The sequence below is a fragment of the Siphateles boraxobius genome, unplaced genomic scaffold, assembly GCF_051911475.1.
Source record: "Siphateles boraxobius isolate OS27281-9 unplaced genomic scaffold, OSU_SipBor_1 26, whole genome shotgun sequence".
NCBI classification, from domain to species: domain Eukaryota; kingdom Metazoa; phylum Chordata; class Actinopteri; order Cypriniformes; family Leuciscidae; genus Siphateles; species Siphateles boraxobius.
The window spans coordinates 12,879,865-12,903,980 of record NW_027508876.1 but is presented as its reverse complement, the minus strand read 5'-3'; the positions used below and the strand labels follow the sequence as shown (position 1 = coordinate 12,903,980).

Here is a 24,116-nt window from a genome sequence, read left to right as displayed (position 1 = left end):
CTGCATATAAAATGTATGTTATTTTCTATATTTTTATTACATTTTTATTATTATTGAAATTTTACATATTTATATATGATGTATTCTTTTACTTTTTTAAATCATATGAGAACATTTTATAATAAGGTTTCATTTGTTAATATTAGTTGTATTTACTAACATGAACTAAAAATGAGCAGTACATTTGTTACAGTATTTATCAATCTTTGTTTATGTTAGTTAATAATCCAGCTGTTCATTGTTTGTTCTTGTTAGTTCACAGTGCATTAACTAATGTTAACAAATACAAGTTTTGATTTTAATTAATTAGTAAATGTTAAAATGTAGTTAATATGGAAGCTGGTTTCCGCCACAGAATGAAAAATAAAAAAGGTGATTGCGACTTTTTATCTCAAAATTCTGTCTTTTTTTCTCACAATTGCGATTTTACTGACTCGCAATTCTGACTTTAAATCAGCAAGTTAGAATTGTGTGATATAAAGTCGCAATTGTGTGTTATAAAGTCTTTGTGTGTTCTGACTTTTTTTCTCAGAATTGCATGTTTATATCTTGCAATTTTTATTTAGAACATGCAATTGGGAGATATAAAGTCAGAATTGCACGATATAAAGTCGCAATTGCATGTTATAAAGTTTGAATTGTGAGATATAAACTCGAATACTGAGAAAAAACATCTCTTTTTTTCCTTAGAATTGGACTTTATAACTCGCATTTGCAAGTTTATATAGTTTATTTTATCACAATTCTGAGAAAATAAGTCAGAATTGCGAGATTTCACTCGCAATTACGTGTTATAAAGTCAGAATTACGTGATATAAAGTCGCAATTGCGAGAAAAAAAGTCAGAATTAATCAAACGTTTTAAAATCTACACCCTACGTTTTGAAAGATAATTGCGACTATTTATCTCACAATTGCGAGTTTTCAACTCACAATTCTGACTTTATAATACGGAATTGCGACTTTATATCACGCTATTCTGACTTTATATCTCGCAATTCTGAGAAAAAAAAATCTGAATTGCCAGATGGAAACTAGCAATTTGTGAGATAAAAAGTTAATTATCTTTTAAAACGTTTTATTCTGTGGTGGAAACAAGCTTCCATAAGTTAACCAATGTTAACTAATGAAACCTTATTGTAAAGTGTTACCAATTATATTTATTTCCATTTTGGTACCATTGTTGGGTCACCACATGATGTCCAATGTAAAAATAAAAAAAGGGTTAAGAACTATTCTGTTCAGGTGTAACTTTTGATAAATATTATGAAGATTATTGCACAGTTCTTGGATGTATTTAAAAAATGATACAGTGTTTGATAACACACCAAGAACACACCAGTGTGTGCATGTGTACGGTAGATGTTACCTAACAAACTGGTATGGCCTTGTCTATACTGAAAGTGCCTGCAGGGCTTGGCTGGACGTATTGGCATGGCGATGCAGTTGATGGGATGCGCTTTGTTTGTAGTGTCGTGGCGGCTGACACTGGCTGACATAATCAGGTCACTGAGACGGTCAAAGCCCAGGGCTACAGGCTCTGCTCTCGACCTTATTACTGAGGCACATTATTCAGTCTGAGCCTGCTAAAACACCCACCACCCTTCTGAGCCTCGTCCCCTGCCCTTCTTTTGCTTTTAACATTAAAATGATACTAATACAGGCCACAGACGTGGCCAGGGGAAGAGCAGATGCTGCCACAGACCAAAAAGGAAAAGGTTGGAGTAAAGGGATGAGGCAATGTGTTGTTTTAGACTGAAGCACTCTTTGTTCTGATAGGGTGTTGATTTAGCTCTCAGGCGTTATTGTTGGCCTGATAATAGAATACTGAAATAACACAATTCTGGCCGTGTTGCTTTGAGCATAGTCTATGAGTAGTTTTCCCTCTGCTGCCACACAGTTGAATATCGCCTCAGTTGGGTCTTAGAAAAGGATGTGCATTATGTTTGTGGAGGACTGAGCGTTAAAGGAATAGTTCACTTTAAAATGAAAATTCGGTCATCATTTACTCACCCTCAAGTTGCTTCATACCTGTATGAATTTCTTTCTTCTGCTGAACACAAAGGAAGATATTTTGTAGAATGTCGGTAAGCAAACAGTCGATGAACCCCATTGACTTGAAAAATGCGCATATGCAACATCAACTGTTTGATTACTGACATTCTTCAAAATATCTTCCTCTGTGATCAGCAGCAGAAAGAAACTCATACAGGTTTGAAACAACTTGAGGCTGAGTAAATGATGACAGAATTTTCATTTTGAATTGAACTATTCCTTTAAATGGTAACATTTGAAGAAGGGAATAAATAGTAATGTTACTGTATCTTAGAATTAACACATATTCAAATAAGCATGTTAATTACTTGAATATGACTTAGACTGATTTGTTTAACTGTATTATTTATAATTTGACAAATAATAGGTTTATACCAAACGTTTCATGAACAAACAGGTTTCATTGCTTCCACTTGTATGGTAGTACGAACTGATGGCGTTATCTATGGACTTGTAAGGTAATCAGCTAACATAGCTAGTTCTTTTTATTGTTGGCGTTCTGTTCTTTTTAAATATCAAAATGTGAGTGAAGAGAAAAAAAACTAAAAAAAACTTTTAGATATCAATCTGCATATGCAACGGACATCACATCAGCAGACATTACAGCAGTATTTGTTAAAACGGTCCTCTGCCATCCACTGTCAAGTCTAGTCATTCGTCTTTTAGAAGGAAAAGAAAAACTTTTTTTTTTTTTTGCTTAGGATCAAATGAGTAGGAAGATCAAAGTTTTCACCACAATGACTTTAGCAGTCTCTTCTGGGCCTGACTGATAGCAGGGGCAAAATTCCCATCTCTTTTAACATTGTTTGGCTTTAAACATCTCCCTCCTTTGAATTTTCAACTTGGTTTCATCATCCTTGGTTTAAATCATTCTAATTTTATGTGGGTAAAGACTCCATTGGAAAATAGTGAAAAAATAAACAAGTAAATAAATAACGGAGTGTCTATTTGCACTTAGTCCAAATAGCAAATAGTCCACCTTGTTGGCAGAGGCAATTTACACTAACTCCGCCCCCTGACGTCTTAGGACAGACAAAATTACAGAAGACTCTGGATTTTTAACAGTAGCAATAGTGTTGGGGTAAGGCGCGTGGCTGAAAGTTTTTCGCAAATCAACCTGCAAAAGGCGGATTCAACCTATTCCCTTTCCCATCACATATCAGATCAGAGAGGCATTTATTTTCAATAAAAATGAAAAAAATGTTCAAAACATGGAAATAAAGTGTCTAACGTTTGTTTAATATTAAAGTGTTTATCGGTTAAGGGTAGGTGTAGGGAGGTCTTTATTGTCCCAATAAGGCGGCATCCATTTAATAATTTAATAAATATAATCATTTACATTCTGTTATTATTGCATAACATTTAATGTTCAACAACATTGAGGTGCAAATAGTATCTGCCAATATTTATAAGTATATATAGCATTGCATAGAAAATACTGCTATTTTTACACTGTACGTAGAATCTATTGCTATTTTCAGTTAGTGTGAATAGAATCTATTGCTGTTTAAACTTAGTGTAAATAGCTGCTATCGCTAAGAAAATATGCTATTTTCACTTAGTGTAAATAGAATCTAGTTACATCCCAAATGACGCACTATACGCTATGTACGTATACACTATGTACTCATGCTCTATGTACTCAGCCGTGAAGTGTATGAACTTAAATATATGAATAAACAAATAAATACATGTTTTTTTATTATAGTACTATACATTTAAACTTAAACATTTATTAAATGCTAATGAACAGTTTATACTTGTTGTGTATATCTTACTTTAAAATTATAATTGTCATATAATTGGAATAATAATATTAATATGCAATATGAATAACATGGACACATAATATAGTGTTACTGTTTTAGCATAAACTCTTACCAATAAAATCCAGAAGTCATGTTAATAGTTTTCCATTGATCTTTAGATATAATTTAATCTAATAGATATAATTTAATCTAATAGAAAAAAAATCTTATTTAACCATATTGCTAAGCAATTGATAACTTTTACCAAGACTGTAGTGTTTGACCGTTTCTGATCTGTGTTTTTTGCTCAGTGACGGGTGTTAGAAGTTTGGAATTCTCTCTCAATATGTGTCCCCATCCTATTCCCCTCCAAACAGCGGGCAGTAGGGCAGAAAATGGGCAGGGATATTGCCTGGCGGCCATGGCTAACGCTGAAGATTGGCCTGGCTGCAGGAAGAGATGACATTCCCTGGGAATCACTGCCAGTATAATCCTAATGAGTTCTGCTCAAAGAGGAGAAACAGAGAGAGAGAGAAAAGTAGGAAGGGAGATGAACGCTCACCACAGTGTAAAGCATGTATAAAATGCAGAGAAACAAAAGCAAGTCGAATAAGAACAAGAAAATAACAGATGTATGACACAATATATGGTCCCTTTAGAATTTACTTCATAGTAATTATTTTATCTCCTGCCATTTCAGGCAGGTGTTTCTCATGCGGACAAATACATGATCAGATTTAAGAGTGTAGCACAGGCATATGCCGGATTGGTTGACAATGTTTCAGGAGATTGTTTACATCAAACACCCAACGTGATCAAGTCACCGGCAAAGTCCACTTATGTTTCACACGGTTTTACCAAATCAGATGGATTTTTATTTGCTACTTATAAGGATTTATGAGGCATATGTCAACTCTAACATGTCAAACATTGATGGAAACAATTTTACATTTAATTTGTCCTTCAGCTTAGCTGTTTTAAGACAAACATCATACAGTACATACATAAACAATATCAACCCACATCAATCTAAAAAACTTATAGGGTAGTTCTCTCAAAAATGTAAATTCAGTCATCATCATTAGGGGTGTAACGATACACTCATGTCACAATTCGATACATATCACGATACTGAACTCATGATATGATATTATTGCGATACTCCAAGACATATGGTAAAATGTTAACAAAAAATGTACTGTTGATTAAAATGCTAAATTCGGTTTTACATTATGAGTGTAAATGAATAAGCTTGGACTTAATGCAGGTAACCCAATGCACAGGACAATAGTGACACCAGAATATAAATATTGATGATTCTGAAGCTGAAAATACAGAATTATTTTAGATGAATATGCTTGCACTCTGTCAATGACTAGATATATTTAAAATAATGTAGAGCACTTTTTACTGGTAACATAAGACATTTGGCATTATCAGGACCCACAAATATTCCCCCATTGCATTATTATACTTTATATTCAACAATATATAGTATAGTAGATTAATGTAGTGACACTAAAACTCTGTACATTTTTTCTCTCAGAAATGTTCATTTTGGATGAATTATACACAATACATATTGATGCATTTTTGTATTGCGATATATTGTGAGAATTTGTGACACAATATATTGTTACACCCCTAGTCATCATTTATTCACCCGCATGCCTGTATGTCTTTATTAATTCTGAGGAACATAAAAGAAGAAATTTGAAATAATGTCTAATCTATTGACAGTCAATATGGACGAAAACATAGAATGGGATTCCATTGATTGTTTTTCTTTTTCTTTTCAAAATTGTCTTCTTTTTGTTCTCAAAATATCTTCCACAGAAGAAAGAAAGTCATATTTTCATTTTTGGGTGAACTACATTCATTTTCAATTCTGAATCTGAAATCAATTTTAATCCTCACTTAGGCTCCATATAGAGTCGATTGTCTTTGGATTGTTCGGTGTTAATTAGAACCTTTAGATAACAAGCCTTGACATATCCCTATTAAAATGATCTGAACAGACTGAGGAGCCATCAAATTAAAATATTAGACACACTTACATGTAGCAAACAATAACGGTAATCTGCATAATTTAGTTTTGCCACAGTGCCTGCTGGGAACCAAAGTACAGCATAATTGATTGCATAATTGAATTAGTGAAAGAAATCGAATCTCTAAAACTTCATAATAATGCGTAGAAATGCCACAATTGTTTTTTTCTTGCAGTTGGAGTTGTAAAAACAAGGTCCTGTATGCCACAGTAACCTGAGAGCGCAGTGAACGTGGCTATTCAGAGCAGCCCAGGACAGTATGTAGCTGTCAGCTCGTGTGCTGTATTATTGCTCGTGTTAGAGCAGCCACTTAGTCCAATGAGAGTGAATAATTGAGCGGAACAAGCCCTGAGACAAGACGGCATGCAAATGCCATGTCGGGGGACACGAGCGCCACACCGCACAATAAAATATGCTAAGTGGCAGGAGAGAGGGCCTCGGAGGATTGAGAGGGAGCGATAAAGAGCGACGGAGGGAGGGAGAGAGAGAGAGAGATAAATTATCTGTCGCTTAATGCGAAGCAACGCAACCAAATGAGCCGTGGTGAGGGTGAATTACACATAGTCAGCCCTCCTTTTTTCCACCGCTCCATCGTCATTATGTCAAAGAGAGGAGGGAACAGGCGGAGGAGAGGAACGGTCAGAGATTATACAGATGCGGAGCTTGTTAGCGCAGCTGGGGGTCCGCTAGCAGGCGAGGTTAAATTATACACGATAGATCAATGGTGCTTTTTCAGTCTAGGTGGTATATCAGACATGTGCGCACACACAGACTAGCAGAAAAGCACTTTTTAACACATTCCGCTCCTCATGTTTAAAAAAAAAATGTTTTACCCTTTTATTTCTTGACAGAATGTGCTAGACTTGATCTTGCAACTCTCGCATGAGCACCACAGCTCAATGTGTCTGCAGCCCATGTGTGTACCAGTATATAGCATGTTAATTTATTCACAAACATTGTGATGTTTACATTGCAAAGGCATTAAAACAACCATTGGTGGACAGAGTCATATAGAGAGAATTTGTACATTATATTTTATTTTTACTTACATTTTAATGTGGAAGCGGCTGTCTTGAGTTTAAATTAACTTAATATGGAGCTTTTGTTTTAATTCAAGGCAGATTTAAAATTTTGACAAAAATTAGTTTGAAGTCAAAGAAATAACCTCCTGCCTCTATGCCAAGTGTAAATACTAAAACTGTATATACAGCACATAATGAGAACAGCATTTCATTGAAATATAAATCTTTTGTAACATTTAAATCTATTACCTGTCACATCCTTGCTGAATAAAAGTATTATTTTCTTTTATTAAAAATCGAATTGATCCCAAACTTTTGAACAACAAATGTTACTGATTTTCTTACGCAAAATTCATAATTGCAAATTCTTCCATGGAGGGCCCCTGGTGACATCACCAAGGCCGCTTAATTTTCAACCAATGGGTGCCAGTTGTGTTTCAGGAGGAGAGTAGTGCTAGCCACCTTTTTCATATGCCCATAACACTTTGAAAATGATGGGAGTAACTTCCGTTTAACTGTAAACGATAAGCGAAAGGTTCTCTTTATGAACACAATAGTAAGCATTTTCAAAAACTGTATGCAAGAGATAGCATTATTCTGTTCACCGTTAAACATTAAAAGGAAATTTAAAAGTGTAAACGTATATAATAAATGAAATCATAAGAAAAGACCACAAATGCGCAGTATATGTTGTCTTTTTGCATACTGTTACATCGTAATACAAAGGAAAAGATAAAATAATTATAGGTGGAAAAGAATTCAGTGACTAAAAAAGCTCTCGCCATAGATATTCTTGTTTTGTCATGTCACATTAAAAAACAGAACCGACGTATAAGGATTATTTGTAGCGCAACCTGATTTGAAATGTTTTGTTTCAGTCTTTTTCAGTGGAACTTCCCCAAGGAAGGAAAAAGGTGGATAGAACTGACTTTATCCTAATTAAATCCATTAAAAATGGCCTTGTCTAGGAGATTTTATTTCCAGACTGAATATCTATGTTCATTTGAAAATGTATATTCATCAAAGTATCCTAAAAAGAAGTGGATCACAGTTTCGAAAAAAGTATGAAAATAATAAGAAATGTTTCTTCACCAAATCAGCATTTGAGAATGATTTCTGATGGATCATTCATGTGACACTGAAGACTGGAGTAATGATGCTGAAAATTCAGCTTTGCCATCACAGGAATTAAAATAGAAAAGTTATTATAAATTTTAAAAATATTTTACAATATGACTGCTTTCACTGTATTTTTGATAAAAAATAAATGCAGCCTTGGTGAACAGAACTTCTTTCAAAAACAAACTCTTACAGACCCTAAAACATTTGAACGGTAGTATGAAGTGTTTTGATCTCATGGTGAGTAATATATAGTGTATCATGAGTAAAAAATAAAATAAAATAAAAACGTGCAAATGTTTTTTTATTACACTGTTACTTGAATCAAGCATTTCGGTCTCCTGCATTAATGCATTTCATGAGTATAGTTGTGGTGCTCTGGATGAAAGAAGCTTTAAGTCTTGCAGTTCCACTGACATAAACCCTTGTTGTGTGTCGGGAGGAGGCGTTGAGTCCTTTTCTCCAGCGCTGTTGTTCTACATGGCTCATTGAAGCCGTGGCCTTGAGACGTAAAACACTGCAGCTACAAAGGGTTACGGCCTTTGATCTGTGGGGGTGCAGAAGACCAGTGAAAAAGATTGTGGGAGGAGGGCGTCACTTATATAGTACCAGAAGCGAGGGGTGTGTGTGTGTGTGTGTGTGTGTGTGTGTGTGTGTGTGTGTGTGTGTGTGTGTGTGTGTGTGTGTGTGTGTGTGTGTGTGTGTGTGTGTGTGTGTGTGTGTGTGTGTGTGTGTGTGTGTGTGTGTCTGTGTGTGTGTGTGTTTTATTGGGGGACGAGTGGTTAAGAAGCTACGTTATTAAATCGGCCCTTCTCTGCATTTTACACACACACACACAGTTTTCCTCTGGTCTTATGATAGATAATACAGTCAGTGGTGTGCACCAGCACACATAAAGGTACTCAGAGCCTGACCTTTAGAGAGGAGCAGAGAGCACATTTTGTGTGGGGGGCTTTCATGTGCACATACTTGTGTCTGTGTGTAGACTATGTACGTTCAGCCAGGTTTGTGGTTCAGTGCAAGTGGTAATGTATGAGTGTGTGTATTTCTATCAAGCCTCTCTCAAAAATAAAAAGGTTATACAGTCTATTTTCTCCGCCCAGTACTAAGTAGCCCTCGATCCGGTAAAATCTGAGGGCTTTGATACTCTGACACTGATGAGGTCCTCGGAGTGTATGAAGTGCTCAAATTTGATGTCTTTGTTGTTTTGTCAGGTACAAAGATTATGAGTGTGACTGCACATTTTTGTCATGTCCATCTCCTTTAATACTCTGTACCATTATTATATATACATATATGACTATTTTTGTGCAAACATAAATGAATATGCTTGAGAAAGACCAATCAATCAGTAAGATTTTTTGGTAACACTTTACAATAAGGTTCATTAGTTAAAATAATAACTAACATGAACTAACCATGAGCAATCCATTTGTTATTGTATTTGTTAATCTTTGTTAACGTTAGTTAATAAAAAATCCAGCTGTTTTGTTAGTTCATGTCAGTTCACAGTGTATTAACTAATGTTAACACGTTTTAATAAAGTATAAGTAGATGTTGATATGAACAAAGATGAATAAATGCTTTATACGTGCAGTTCATTATTAGTTTGTGTTAATTAATGTAGTTAACTAATGTTAACTAACGAACCTTAATGTAAAGTGTTACCGATTTTTTAAAAGAAATTCAGCAAGACTGCATTAAATTGACCAAAAGTGATCGTAACCAGCACAAATGTTTTCAACATAATAAGAAGAAATGTTTCTTGAGCCCCAAATCAGCAAATTGAAGACCGGAGTAATGACAAAAGTCCCTTTGAGACAAGTCATTTCACTCGGCGGCCATCTTTGTAACGCCTATCTGAGCTATTTCAGTCATGCAAGTACAGCTTCTATCTCTTTGAATGGGGAAACATCAAATTCTCCAAAGCTGTTCACCAAGCTATAAGTATTTGAAAGCACCAATACAATCTAACAACAACTGCCTCATAAACATTGTTTCTAAATGCTCAAATCATGACAAAAAAAAGTTCTACAAAGTTCTGGCTGGACGAGCCTATCATAAGCGCACACCAGAGCTTCTAACAGCAGCTGCAGTGCCAATTGGCTGTTGGCTCTTTTATTCGCCATATTGAACAATGCTCTTTCTCTCATTCATAATAATGTGAGTGCACCGTCGGTGTATATCTAAAATCTTTGGTTATAACTTCTGAAAATTCAGCTTTCTCATCACAGGAATCAATTACATTTTAAAATATATTAAAACAGAAAGGGAATTAAATAAATAAAGCCTTGCCTTTCAAGTACACCTTTTTACTCTAAACTTTTCAGTGGTTGTGTGTGTATACAGTTATTATTACTACACATTTAAATATTCTTAATTATTTGCTGTGTTTGATTATTCAAGGACAGCAGAATAGATTATACATGGTTGATTACTGAGTGAATTGTTTTACCTGGATTTTATTTCTCCTTTCTTACGATTTTTATAGATCATTGGTACGATCCCTCTGATGCCAAACTCTGTAGGACCTTCCAGCCAATCAGGGGGCGGCACTCCCTCCCTGCAGGTCCAGCCAATCACACCACAGCTGCTGACCAATGCACAGGGTCAGATTATAGCCACTGTGATTGGCAACCAGATCCTGCCAGTGATTAACACCCAGGGAATCACACTGTCACCCATTAAACCTGGACAGCAGGTACGTAATGACTGTTTATAACAATAATTTTAAAAAACTACTGTGATGTGAAAGCTTAATATGTCATATGAAAATACCAGGAAATATGCATGATATATCCTAGTAATCACATAATAACCTATAATATACAGCATAATATAGCCAAAAACACATGTGAGACAAAGACAGGGATACTGTATGCCAACCCAATAGTTACTCTGTATTTCAAAGGCTTGCACCTATAATAATACATAACAATAATCAAACTTTAATATAAATCATCCTCAAATAACAATAATCAATATCAATACCTATATCAAATAATAATCAAGAAGGTAGTAAGAATACACAGTTTAAGAGCCTAACAACAGTGCAAAACAAAATAGACCATAGAGACATGCATATTATCCCCGGTCCCACTCTATAATCTACAGCGGTCAGCTATAAAAGCATCTATAGGTCAACCTCATTTCTGTGGGAGCAACTCTGTGTCATATTTACTGGAAACTTTGATCACGGACGTAAACGCAGTAATGCATTTGTAATAATGTTTATGGATTTATCTGCGTTTCAAATTGTCTCCCGAACATTTTCATGCAGCGATAATTTATGGCTGTCAAACACGGTGGCGGCAGAGAGATCCACCGAAGCTCGGTAATTCTCACAGACCTGTCAACAGTTCTGACAGTGTGTGCAACACTACTGACATCTTTCAGCATCCAAAGAAAAACACACTCACGCACAAACACACAGAGGAGAATTAATAGTGCAAGAGAACAGCAGAGAGAAGCCAACCCACTTTTAGACAGATGAGACGCTTGTTTCTTGAAGAGTGGAGATGCAGCATCTACAAGAGGCGCTCGATGGTGCATAAAACATGAAAATGTATGGTGCCGCAGTCATGCCACATTGCCCATAATAATGACTCATATTGTAGCCACATAATTTTGATTTCTGGGCTCAGTAAATATGTGTGTTTTCCTTTTCGTGTTAAGGTTTCGGTGCTGAATAGCCAGACGCTGTCGTTTCTTTTGTGTACTTGAAAGTATCTGACAGCCGTGTTGAATGAGAAATTGCATGGGGAGTGAAAGCAACCTCTAGCATCTCCACCGGTCCGCATCTCTCATCTCTAATAAACAAGCAGACGAGTCTAGATTTGCTCGTTCTAATAAACAGACTCAACAGTTTTACCTAGTAAACAACCACAGGACAAAAATCTTTTATCTCTTAAAACTCAAATAGCCTCTTTAATTTATTCTCTGTAGTTTCATGTTCAGATTTTATGTAAAAAATTGTGATGCTGTTCTGAATAAACCTGAGAAAAAAAGAAAGAAAAAAAGAAAAAAAATGCAAATATCGCCACTAGAAAAACGCCTAGAACGACTATATTATTACGCTTTTTCGGACAGGGAACCATCTTAAAAATAAAGATTCCGGTTTCAACAAACAGCACTTGTGATGTAACTTTGATTAAAACAAAAATGTATTTTTAATTTTATAAATGTAACCATTTACTATTATATTAGCTATTTACAAAAGAAAAACTAAATGGGGCCTATCCGTGAATATTAAAGTACTCATTGTTTCAATAGAATAGCCACAAGACTTAAACAATGTGTTAATGTGATTTGAGTTTGAAAATATAAGTATCAAAATCATTATAATGAACATTTAAAGAACATATAATACATATTCGAAAAACAGTAGGCAAGAAATACCCGGATTTGAACTCAAGTGCTCATTAAACGGGCCCTTTTCTATCCCATGAGGCCACTGGAGATGATTTATGAATGGAAGTGAAGCGGCGCAAGTGATGCTGATATGTCACATGACAGTAACAACATGGCGGATGTAGAATGTCTGAATTCTATTCATACTACCCATAAACATACTATATAGAACATACATTTTGTCTCAAAGTAAGTTCAAAAATAAATGTAGTACCTACTCAGTATGCGATTTTGAACGCACTGAAAGTAACGGCATTAAAAAATGCAGAGAATTTAAACAGACTAATTAATGGTTTTATTTATTTTTTAAATGGTAACAGTTTATTTTGACGGTCTCTTTTGAACATTCTGTTGATAAGTAACTTTGCAACATGTCGACTAACTCTCATTAGAGTATTAGTAGACTGTCTGCTTAATATCTGCAAACTCTTTATTGTGTTGGTCCCCCAACAGACATTCTAATGACTATAAGTAACTTTGCAGATACATGCCAACTTATTCTAACCCTACCAGTCTACTAATACTCTACTAACACTCTAATTAGAGTTAGTAGACATGTAGGTGCAACGTTACTTATAGAAAACAGAATGTGTTAAAGGTACCAATAAAATAAAGTGAAATCAATATCACTTTTATATCCCAACTTTCATTATAAGTGCCTCACTCAGTTTTGCTTCTTTTTTTCATAACAAAGGATGTAAAAATGAATTTGCCACAAATGCTGTCAATTGAGTTTAACTATTCCTTTTAATGCCATGTTTTTTGAACATCTACCATGGTACCAAGATTGTTTTAAACTTTTGAATAAGTCTCTTCTGTAAGGCTGCATTTATTTGATCAAACATAAGGTCAAAACAGTAAGATTGTGAATTATTATAAAAATTTTAAGTAACTTTTCTTTTTGAAAATATTTTTGAATGTAATTTACTCCTGTGATGGTGTAATTGAATTTTCAGCACCATTATTCTTTGATGAATATAAGGTTCAAAGGAACAGCATTTATTTGAAATAGGAATCTTTTGTAACATTATAAATGTCTTTGCTGTCACTTTTTATCAATTTAACATGTCCTTGGTGGAGAAAATGATTAATCTTACTGACCACACTGACTTTTGAACAGTAGAGTGTATATTGTGCTCTCCTAGAGTGTGCAACTCAACATGTGTGTTTTTCCACAGCTGCCACAGGCCGGCCAGACTTCACAGGCTCCTCCTGTGTCTCAGCCAAGTCTGCTCCGCATGCCCCACAGCCAGAGCCCTCTCCGCCAGGCCTCTTCCTCCTCCTCAACATCCTCATCCTCGGCCCTCAGCGTGGGCCAGCTAGTCAGCAGTGAGTGTGCACTGTATCTCTGCATGTTTGCTGGTCCACTTTTACTTTTTTTTTTTTAAAGTTTTTATATAATTGTTAATGAAAATATGCTGCCTTTTCATTCAGTTTTTATCAGATTTTAGTTGATTCGGTCATCTAGCTGACCAAATTGTAGACCTAATGCAGGAAGGTTGTGTTTAGAACGGCTTTGGCCTCCAGAAGCACCACAAATAAATCACTCCCTCCAAGCCTGTCAGAGCCACGGCGGCCCTTTTAAAAACTGTTTTACTTAGATAAATTCTCATTTGTCAAAGCCAATTGGCCTAAAACCATCTGCAGTGGAGTTTTAAATTCAATAAACAGGAAGTTTCCATTGATCAACTTGCTGTGGATATAACCAATGGACTTTGTTTGTGTTTTCATTTTTTCCCCTCTTTTTTGTTTTGTTCAAAACATAGACACTACCTTTAGCATTCTCAATTCATTTCATCAGTTTACTGCCGTTGTGCAGCTCTCCATGCCAGATTGTGTTTGTCGCGATGTCCTTGGCTAACGTTAATTCCCCAGAACATGTTTTGAATGGAGGGGGGAAAAAGTCTGACTGACCCCACAGCCACCACATTCAGCTCAGATGGAATACATGCCAAATTTTCAAGGACCGTACACATTTGGCATTTGGCAAATCTTTTTTTGTATTTTATTCAATGAGGTGGATGTTATGATAGCAATATCAAATCACACTGCTGGGCTTTGTTAAGACATTACATGATTGAGTCAAGGTTGTCCTTTTAGGGTCAAATTCTTCAGTATTATTAAAAAGGAATTCATTTGAATGGATCAGCAATGAATAATAACATGGCAGAAGGCAATGTGCCATTACAATTTGTCATAAATCATTATTATGTGGTCAAAAAGACAAAACTGCTTCATGTAACAGGAATTTTCAATATTGCATGGGAGCAAGTTCAGGTTTCAACAACTAATTTGCATATGGGGTGTGACAGGGTGCTGGTTCAGTAGATTTTGACTTTAAATATGGCTGATGGATTCTTTTAATAATTAATTCATAATGACGTCCATGAATTATTTAGTCGGCCAAATTTTTCTTATGTAAGCAGAATGTAAGAACACCTGGCAGTGATGTATAATGCCCAATCACATTTTATTAAGCTAAAATGCACAAAATAAAATCTTGAATCTATAAAGCCTGAAGTGCAAAGCTGCTAAATGAATCAAATTGAAATCGAACCTCTGCATACCTCTGTCTTCCATTGCTAAATGTCTTAGCAAAAAAAAAAAAAGAACTTGGCATAAAAATGAATATGCATTGCTTAGAAAGGCATTTTAGAATGCTATTTACATAAGCACTCATTTGGGAAGTGCCTAATACAAGCATTATTCAATGTAGTGTTGATTTTATTCTCACTGGCATTCAGCCTTAATGTTACACAACGCTGTAAGTTAGAAACCTTATCTTAAGAAAAATCAGTCAATGGTTGGAAAATACACAGGAATGGAAGCTATTTTAATGTAATTTTTGTCAAAGTCATATTATAACACTTATATTCAGTTCTGCATTTAGTGTGTGAATCCAGCTTTATTCTATTCTCTTCTATTTTATAGACCCTCAGACTGCACCCAGTGAGGTGGATGGTGTAAACCTGGAGGAGATTCGAGAATTCGCCAAAGCGTTTAAAATTCGCCGGCTGTCTCTGGGTCTGACTCAAACTCAGGTGGGACAGGCTCTCAGTGCAACTGAAGGACCAGCCTACAGCCAGTCTGCCATCTGCAGGTATGGAGGTCACCAAACAGATCAAAGTGCACTTTAAAAAAAAAAACTATTATATTATATTATATTATATTATATTATATTATATTATATTATATTATATTATATTATATTATATTATATTATATTATATTATATTATATTATATTATTGTAAAGTAGCCTTTTATTAAAGAAAATAAACCTGGGTTTACATACAAGTAGTACCCAATTTATATTTCATCACAAATAATTAAGATGTTAAAGAGAGATGTTAAACATTAATTTTATTCCAGTCTGTGCCCGTCTCCACTCATCTTTGCATGGTCTATATGAAAAGATTCAGTTACTAATGTAAAATACATCAGCTTAGGTATTACAAGAAGCACTTAAACCACTTAATAATTTCTAAGGTCCAATGCCATGTATTCACATGACATTTAGCTGAAAGGAACTTGACAGGACTTTTAATAAAACGTGTTATTCCACAGCGCAAACTAAACTAGGACATTATGTAGCATGAGTAAATTAAATATTTAACATCATCATTAGAGCGCTAGTGTGTGTGTGTGTGTGTGTGTGTGTGTGTGTGTGTGTGTGTGTGTGTGTGTGTGTGTGTGTGTGTGTGTGTGTGTGTGTGTGTGTGTGTGTGTGTGTGTGTGTGTGTGTGTGTGTGTGTGTGTGTGTGTGCATTTTTAGGAGTTCAGTAGTTACTGTATACATCAGGGAACAATTTGCACCAACAAACGGACAAATGTGATGTTACATTACATTTATAAAGGATGCACAATATCTTATCACACAGAATATTAGACATAAATAAGAATAAGAAAAGAAAGGATAAAGCACAAAACCTATAGTGCATGATCAATGATAGATCCAAAACTTTTCTGTTGACTCAAACTCAAGCTAACTTGTTTGGTTCCAAATGTTGAGTTGCAGGTACGGATAAACCGATTTCACATAAATTAAAGAAAAATATGTTTTAACAAAATATGTTTTAGCAGGTTTTTTTCTTGTTGAGCTTCATGAATGCAGTTTACAAATTATTTACAAAATAAGAATATTTAAATATTAAATTTTTTTGGTAATTACAGTTAGTTGTTATTTTACTACAATTATTTGAATATAATTTAAAACAATGTATTTGGTTACTTCATTTCAATAGTCCACTTTAGACATTCTACTTGAAACGTAAGTAACTTTGCAACTACATGTCAAGTAACTCTTATTAGAGTATTAGTAGACTATAGTAGGTTAAAGGTACTTATAGTGAGTAGAATGGGGGACCATCAAATTAAAGTGTTAGCAGGTATTAAGCAGACAGTCTTCTAATCCTCTAAGTACTGGTATTTGACATGTAATTGCAAAGTTATTTATAGTTTATAGAATGTCTAAAACGGACCAAAATAAATTGTTACCATGTATTATTTGAATTGTGTAATACATTGTTATCCGTATATCTAACATTTATAATACTTCTAACAACAAAAACATGGGAGTTGTACCTGTAATACTCTAGAAAGTAATTGAAAGTGAACGAGCAATATGAACGATACTCTAGATAATAAAGACACATTAATTACCACTTGAAATAAAATTCCTTGTTTGAATGAACTCTAATCTTATCGCACAATGTCTGCATGTGCTTTTTAATGCTTATAGGATTGTAAAAGGCTTATAGTTTGTCTGATGAGACACTTGTGTTTATCTGACATGCCGCTGTCGCACGCTTGTTAAAATTTCATCATATCAGCAACGAGCGACCGATAAAACCTGAAATTGCTTGGTGGGGGGAGAGTGCGGGAATTCCTTATGAAGCTTCAAACTAGTGCAGAAAGTCTTAAAAATCCTGCATGAAATATTTAGCCGCATGCATTATTTAGATTTATAGCATACATTAAAAGCCATTAGTTTCCAAAATAAACAGGTGATGTGATGTTTTTCTCTATATGCGTCCTTTCATCTCGTCAGTAAGGAAGGGGGATTTTTTTCCCATTATTTGTTCATTTGTATGACATTGGACATGACAGTGTGCAGAGTGTTTTTGGCTTTAAAGGCAGACTTCACATGCTTTAGTTTAGTTAACATCAGCAGAGACAAGAGGGGAAAGAGGTGAACGTGCTTTCGCTTGTGAGTGTGTGAGCTCTTGGGGCTCTTGTTGTCTTTGCTCAGTCAAACTCGGCCTGACAGATGTCTCTATCTTGTCCGATCTCATAGTTCACAGCGGATAAAAGCATTATTGGTTCGTCTGAACAATCAAAAAGGTGCATCGTCAAACTGATCAGAGACAGGGGTCATTATTAAAGCCCGGAGAATCCAGATGCCTTATGACTGATGTGAAGCATATGGCATCAATGGAATGAAATCATAAAATACACGTTTGACATACTCAGTTTATTGAGAATAACATATTATTAAGAATGCAATACAATCTAAATCATATTATTAAAGTCATTTGCTCCCTCATTTATTTAAATCAGTTAAATACACCACACAAATTAGATTTTATACGGCACGGTTCACAGCCTTTTCTGTTTTGCATGCACCGTTGCACACAGACGCTCATAAGATGTCATATCATCACATAATTGCGAGATGGGAATCGCTTTTCCACTTTTAAGCTGGGTGGATTTACAACATTAATCCACACCGAAACACTGGATTCACATCAATGATTCATGTCTCAGGCTCCAAAGCTGCCATCTATAATTTGCACGACAAATTGGGCAGAAGAGCTGCTTAACATGACTGTATATATATTTAATCACACCTACTTTCCCACTGTCTTTTGATTCATTTCTGTCTCAAGACTGTCCTCTGTATTCGCCTCAAAAAACATTTCCAGACATCTTTTAAATGGGGAGAGTGGAGAGAATTGTAACATATACATTCATTAAATCAAACATCCTTGAAAAGTAACTGTTATTACAGTCAATTCCATGTATTAATTATAAGAGTCGGAAACTATATACATATTTCTGTTCAAAAATATAAGTCAAGTCACCTTTATAGCGCTTTTTACAATACAAATTGTTTCAAATCAGCTTTACAGTGATAACAGGAAAATAATGCAACATTTTGTTTCTGCTGCAGATCTAGAAGAAAATAGTGTCATAGTCCATCTTAAGTTCACTGATGGTTCATTTTTGTTGTAAAAAGTTATAAATTTAGTTCATTTATATGAACTAAATTAATCACTCTGAAGAAAACAGTAATGTCATCGTCCAGCTCAGCTCAGTTCTCATATAATGGTGTCAATGCCCATTTTTAAAGGAAATTAATACTTTTATTCAGCAAGGGTGAATTAAATGAATACAAAAAATATGTAAGTAAAGACATTTATAAAGTTACAAAAGATTTCTATTTCAAATAAATGTTGTTCTTTTGAACTTTCTATTCATCAAAGAATCCTGAAAAAAAAATTCACAGTTTCCACAAAAATGTTAAGCAGCTCAACTGTTTTTAACATTGACAATAATAATAAACGTTTCTTGAGCAGCAAATCAGCATATTAGAATGATTTCTGAAGGATCATGTGACACTGAAGACTAATAATTCAGCTTTGCCATCACAGGAATAAATACATTTTAAAATATATTAAAATAGAAAACAGTATTTTAAATTATAATAATATTTCATAAGAATATTTTTTTGATATAAGAAATATATTGCTAATATTGCTTGAGTCAGATCTCAAAATATCACAAAACCTTATCACAATTATGAAATGAATGTACGATTTGAATTATTGTCAACAAATAACTGACCAATTACAATTATCCCCCCCCCCTTTTTTCTTAAAAAATAAAATAATGTAGTCACTATTAAAACCAGTTGATTCTGCATTAGCATTATTATATCCCCGCTGTCTCTATCCAACCAGAGCTGAAATATTTCACTTATTTCTGGTGTTACTGCAGTGAACAGGATCCAAAATTAAGAAATTAAATAATACATGACTTTAAATAAGTCGGCATCTCAATATGCCTGGACTTTTTCCTGCTCAGTTGGCTTTAACAGGGTGCTGTCACTCATCTCCCTTCTGAAAAAAATTTATTTTCGTTTGAGGACCTGGGAGAGCGAGGGCCTTTGCCCCCGCTTCAGGCTCCTTTTCAAATGCCAGTTAAGATTCCATCAAAGGCCTCCTCACAGGAGCCTGTCCAGGAGTTCAGGACCAAGAGAGGCTGTGTGTTGTCTCAGAGAGCAGTAGTTCACCTCTCTCGCCTCCCTTAGCTGGGCTTTTCTCTGTCTGCCTGACAGATGTCCATGTGTCGGATAGGAGCGCAGGTCAGGGAACTCACTGAAACATCTCCCCATTAAAGACACACCTGGAAATCTCCACGTTCAGTGGAGTCTTTGGAGACAAAAGCTCTTTTATGGTTCTTCTGTAACTGTATACTCTGTAGCTGGTTATACAGACTGTAGATCAGTATCAGTGCTTCTCAAGGGGTTTTACATTGAACATCCTGTAGAGACGCACCACATTTATTTTATAATGATGATTATAATATATACAATTATGTAATTCTAAATAATAATGCAAAATAAAAAATTGGTATGGCATATGATTAGTTTCTTTCACAACCAACCCGTATTTAGTTGTTGACCCACCAGTTTTTAATGCTATAAGAGACACATAAACTGCTTGTATACTACCGGTATATCTATCCAAACTATATCTCTTCAAAACAATTCCCATAGTTCAGTCTAACCCCAAATAAAGAGCCACATAGCGTACTAACCTTTTACCAGGCATTTTCTTTACTTTCTTGCAGCTCAAGTAGCTGCTGTGTGAAATGTAGCTGTTTTTTTTAAATACGGAGTTTGAACAAGTGTAAAACAAGTACCGTGACAAATTTTTCCTTATTGTTTTTGTTCAGAAAGCAAAGTTGCTACCTCAATTGCCAAGTAAGACCTAAATATTAGACTGATTTACCTCCCTGGAGACCCCAAACTTGCAGACATATTCAAAAGTGAAGGTGAAAATGTATTAACATTAAACATTAAATGAGCATCAGGCTTGCTTGAGGAAGACGGAGAAGTTTTAGAAGTGTATTCAAATTTGTGTGCATTTGAGTGAATAATTTAAACCATTTGTGAATTAATAATGCTTTTAATGTTTTATTGCATGCTTGTGTTATCCATTTGACAATATGTATTAAAATCTCTTGCAGAAAAGAGAATTCCTAATCATATGTGATGCCATCTGTGGCTTTGATTGTACAGAGGAGCTAGAGAAGGCAAATAAATGAATTCATTCTTTATGATATTAGTCAGGTGCTTGTTTGTATTTGGACCGGCCCGTGGAAGAGTCCTCTTGGTTCAATGCATCATGGGTACAGAGAGTCAACAAAAGCATCATATGAAGGAACATTTGATGTACTGGAGTGCAAAAACGAGCTCTTTGGGCTTAGATTCATTTGTTTCCCAGCACATAACAGCTGAAGCAATGCAGTAGAGGCCATGAAACTCTCTGTCCCATTGGCGGCTTGGACCAAGAGACCCCTTCTGAGCAACTGGGTCAGACAGGAAACCCCTCACCCGGTCTGGGCACTTGAGTAAGCTTGTTCTCTCTCAATTCTCCCCCAGACACACCATCCTGAGAAGCCACTTTTTCCTACCACAGGAAGCCCAAGAGAACACTATAGCTAGCAGTCTGACAGGCAAACTGAACCCTGGCCTTTTATATCCTGCCAGGTTCGAGAAGTTGGACATCACCCCAAAAAGCGCCCAGAAGATTAAGCCCGTGCTGGAGCGCTGGATGGCCGAGGCGGAAGCCCGCCATCGCTCTGGTATGCAGAACCTGACCGAGTTTATCGGCAGCGAGCCCTCCAAAAAGCGCAAGCGGCGGACCTCTTTCACGCCGCAGGCTCTGGAAATCCTCAACAGCCACTTCGAGAAGAATACTCACCCCTCCGGTCAGGAGATGACCGAAATCGCAGAGAAACTGAACTATGATCGCGAGGTGGTGCGCGTCTGGTTCTGCAATAAGAGGCAAGCGTTGAAAAACACTATTAAGAGGCTGAAACCACCCGAGCTCGGGCCGATCGCACCAATGGACCCTCTGGTCGATAATATGGAAGAACATCCTTAGCTCGATGAGGCAAACACGCACCGATGGCGAAACTTCTGATGTGGACTTAAACCTGGACAATTAGTATCCGATGCATCATCGACTGGATGAACTGTCGACAAAGACAAAAAGAAATATTGTCAGTGTTATCATCACAAAAGCAAAAACCAAAAAAGTCAAGAAAAAAGAGAGTTAAAGTACTGATTCATTAACCGTGTGTGAGGAATTAAGAACAAGGATCATATTTAAATCAAGGATGGTTAAGAAACTACTTACCAAAGTTTGTTGCATCTGATTCCTGAGGTTTTTTAATTGTAAATGTGTTTTACATTTTTACATTTTTACGGGGGGAAAATTAAAAAAAAAAAAAAAAAAGAAGAAAGAAAGAAAGAAAATGATTTGTGTGATGGGGTTGGTGGGTGTGACATTGAATTTTTGTCTTATTTTATCTCTTGGGTTTTTATGTAAATATTTCTGGTAATCTGTCACCAAATTGAAATCACAAGTTCAAAAAAATATCTTTGAGAAGTTTATTGTCACGTTTCTGCTGTCCATATAAGGCCATTGTCAACTGTGTCATCCCACTCTGTTCATAAACATTAAGGCATCTGTCAAAAAGACTGCATTTGGGAGGAATATTTTGCAAAGAGATTCTCAGTGAACATACCATAGATATCCACATTCGTTGCAGCTGTGATTAAAGCTATTTTACGGTTTTGCCAAAGCCTCCTAGCCAAAGAACAAGGACATTGTGTCATACCTTGGCCCGAACCTTTCTCAAACCCTTTTATTCATGTGATTGGATGTTTTTATTTTTTGTCACACTCAACTAAAAAAAAAAAAAAAAAATATATATATATATATATATATATATATATATATATATATATATATATATATATATATATATATATATATGAGATGAATTACTTTATTTCACTTGGGTTATGCAAGTTAACTTTTGTCCTCATGTCTTTTAAATATTTTTGGTGCTTAAGGTTTGTTTTTTTTGGCTTTGTGCAAAAACTCCATTGTGTCAGTCAGAAAGACTTGCTCAGATGGAAGAAAGGACTGGAAGATGCTCATTTTGTAAGCCAAACATTTTACTGAATATAAACCTTAATATAACAAATAATTCATTGTCCCAAATACACCATCATACAAACCTACAGCCTAATCTTCCGGTTACATTTACAGTAATTTTATGAATTATTTTCTCGTCTCTTTTTTTTAATATAATTCTTATATTGTATCACTTCATACTTAAAGACAAAAACAATAAAAAGGTGTCCGTTTACAGATAAATTAAAATCTGTTTACTTTGCTTAATTAAAAATTTAAATTAAAATTGGTTAGCTGTATAGCATTTATATATTTAACTCAAGCACAGATATCAAAAAACTACTTAGTAACGATACTGTTGATATTTCTTCCTATACAATTTTGCTATTTAATTCAGTCTGTATCTGTCTATCAGCAATGAACAGAAAATGGCAAAAACAAAGAAAATCTTTTGAGGTATTTATTCAAATGTAGTTACAGAAAAATTGTCCAGAAAAATTATACTAAACTCAACTCGTATTGTATAATATGACATTCTCCCAGCTCGTTCATTTTCATAAATTCAGAAGCATGGCATCTTTGTATGGTTGCAGAGACAGGACGTCTTAAGGTATACATGCTTACGATATGAAGCTGTAACCAAAAATTAAAACCAAGAGACAAAAATCTGCGTTCTGCCTTTGCTCATCTTTTCAATGCTGGACCAAAGCTCAATAGTTATATGCACATTGTACAGAGAAATGGCTAAATGTCGTTGACAATCTTGAAATATGTAACTGATTGAAGAAAATTGATTAAATGGAGTATATCATAAATTACCTCAGCACTGTCCTGCTAAGTAGTGAGCAATGTCATAACATGATACTTTTCTGCAAAGGTTCACAACAAACCATAATGGACTTGTGTATATGTTTGTAAGTAGTTTTTATGACCGTCATAGATTGATTCTCACCTGCTTTTCTTTCCGATGTGCTTTCCAGGGTCACGTGTATAGAGCAGACATAGTTTCATGACTTTCTTCTTTTTTATTGTTTAGTTTCTGCATTGTTTATGTTTGTTTATCCCCTTTCACTATGTAAGATACATTTTTGAGTTTGATTGCCTGGAATTGCCCTGTATAAATGGGGAACAAAGAAAACTTTGTGGTTCAACTCAATTGTTTTCGAAAGATGATGGAAAATCTTTTAAGATTTATTGAAGAACACAGACACACACACACACAGTCAAGTTTGAAATGTTAACGTTGTTATTACTCTCAAGACCTCGAAACCAAAGCTGTTTAACCTGCTAAGGATGCTTTAAATTTTATAGACTGAAAACTGTATGTATTATATAGAGCAATATCTGTTCGGTCAGTTAAGCTGCACTTTGTGTATTTCTTAACAGCTTCAAGTCTGTCACATTAATTTGTACCATAATAATAATAATAAACAATTGTTTGAGATGAAACACAATGGCTGCATTTCTTACTGAAGAATATTTTACACAGCAGAACAAAGTAG

At 35.2% G+C, this 24,116-nt stretch overlaps 1 protein-coding gene across 3 annotated transcripts in view; it reads left to right on the top strand.

Moving 5' to 3' along the window:
- Positions 1-22,418, top strand: part of pou6f2 (POU class 6 homeobox 2) — a 156,285-nt gene extending 133,867 nt beyond the window's left edge. For 2 of the 3 annotated variants that reach the window (XM_077244354.1, XM_077244353.1), the window contains 4 exons: positions 10,483-10,692; positions 13,580-13,730; positions 15,333-15,501; positions 21,069-22,418. In XM_077244354.1, the coding sequence (XP_077100469.1) occupies positions 10,483-10,692; positions 13,580-13,730; positions 15,333-15,501; positions 21,069-21,573 (1,035 nt within the window). In that variant the 3' untranslated portion in view covers positions 21,574-22,418. The remainder of the gene's footprint in view (positions 1-10,482; positions 10,693-13,579; positions 13,731-15,332; positions 15,502-21,068) is intronic. The other variant, XM_077244355.1, reaches the window with a different exon arrangement.
- The last annotated feature ends 1,698 nt before the right edge of the window (positions 22,419-24,116 follow it).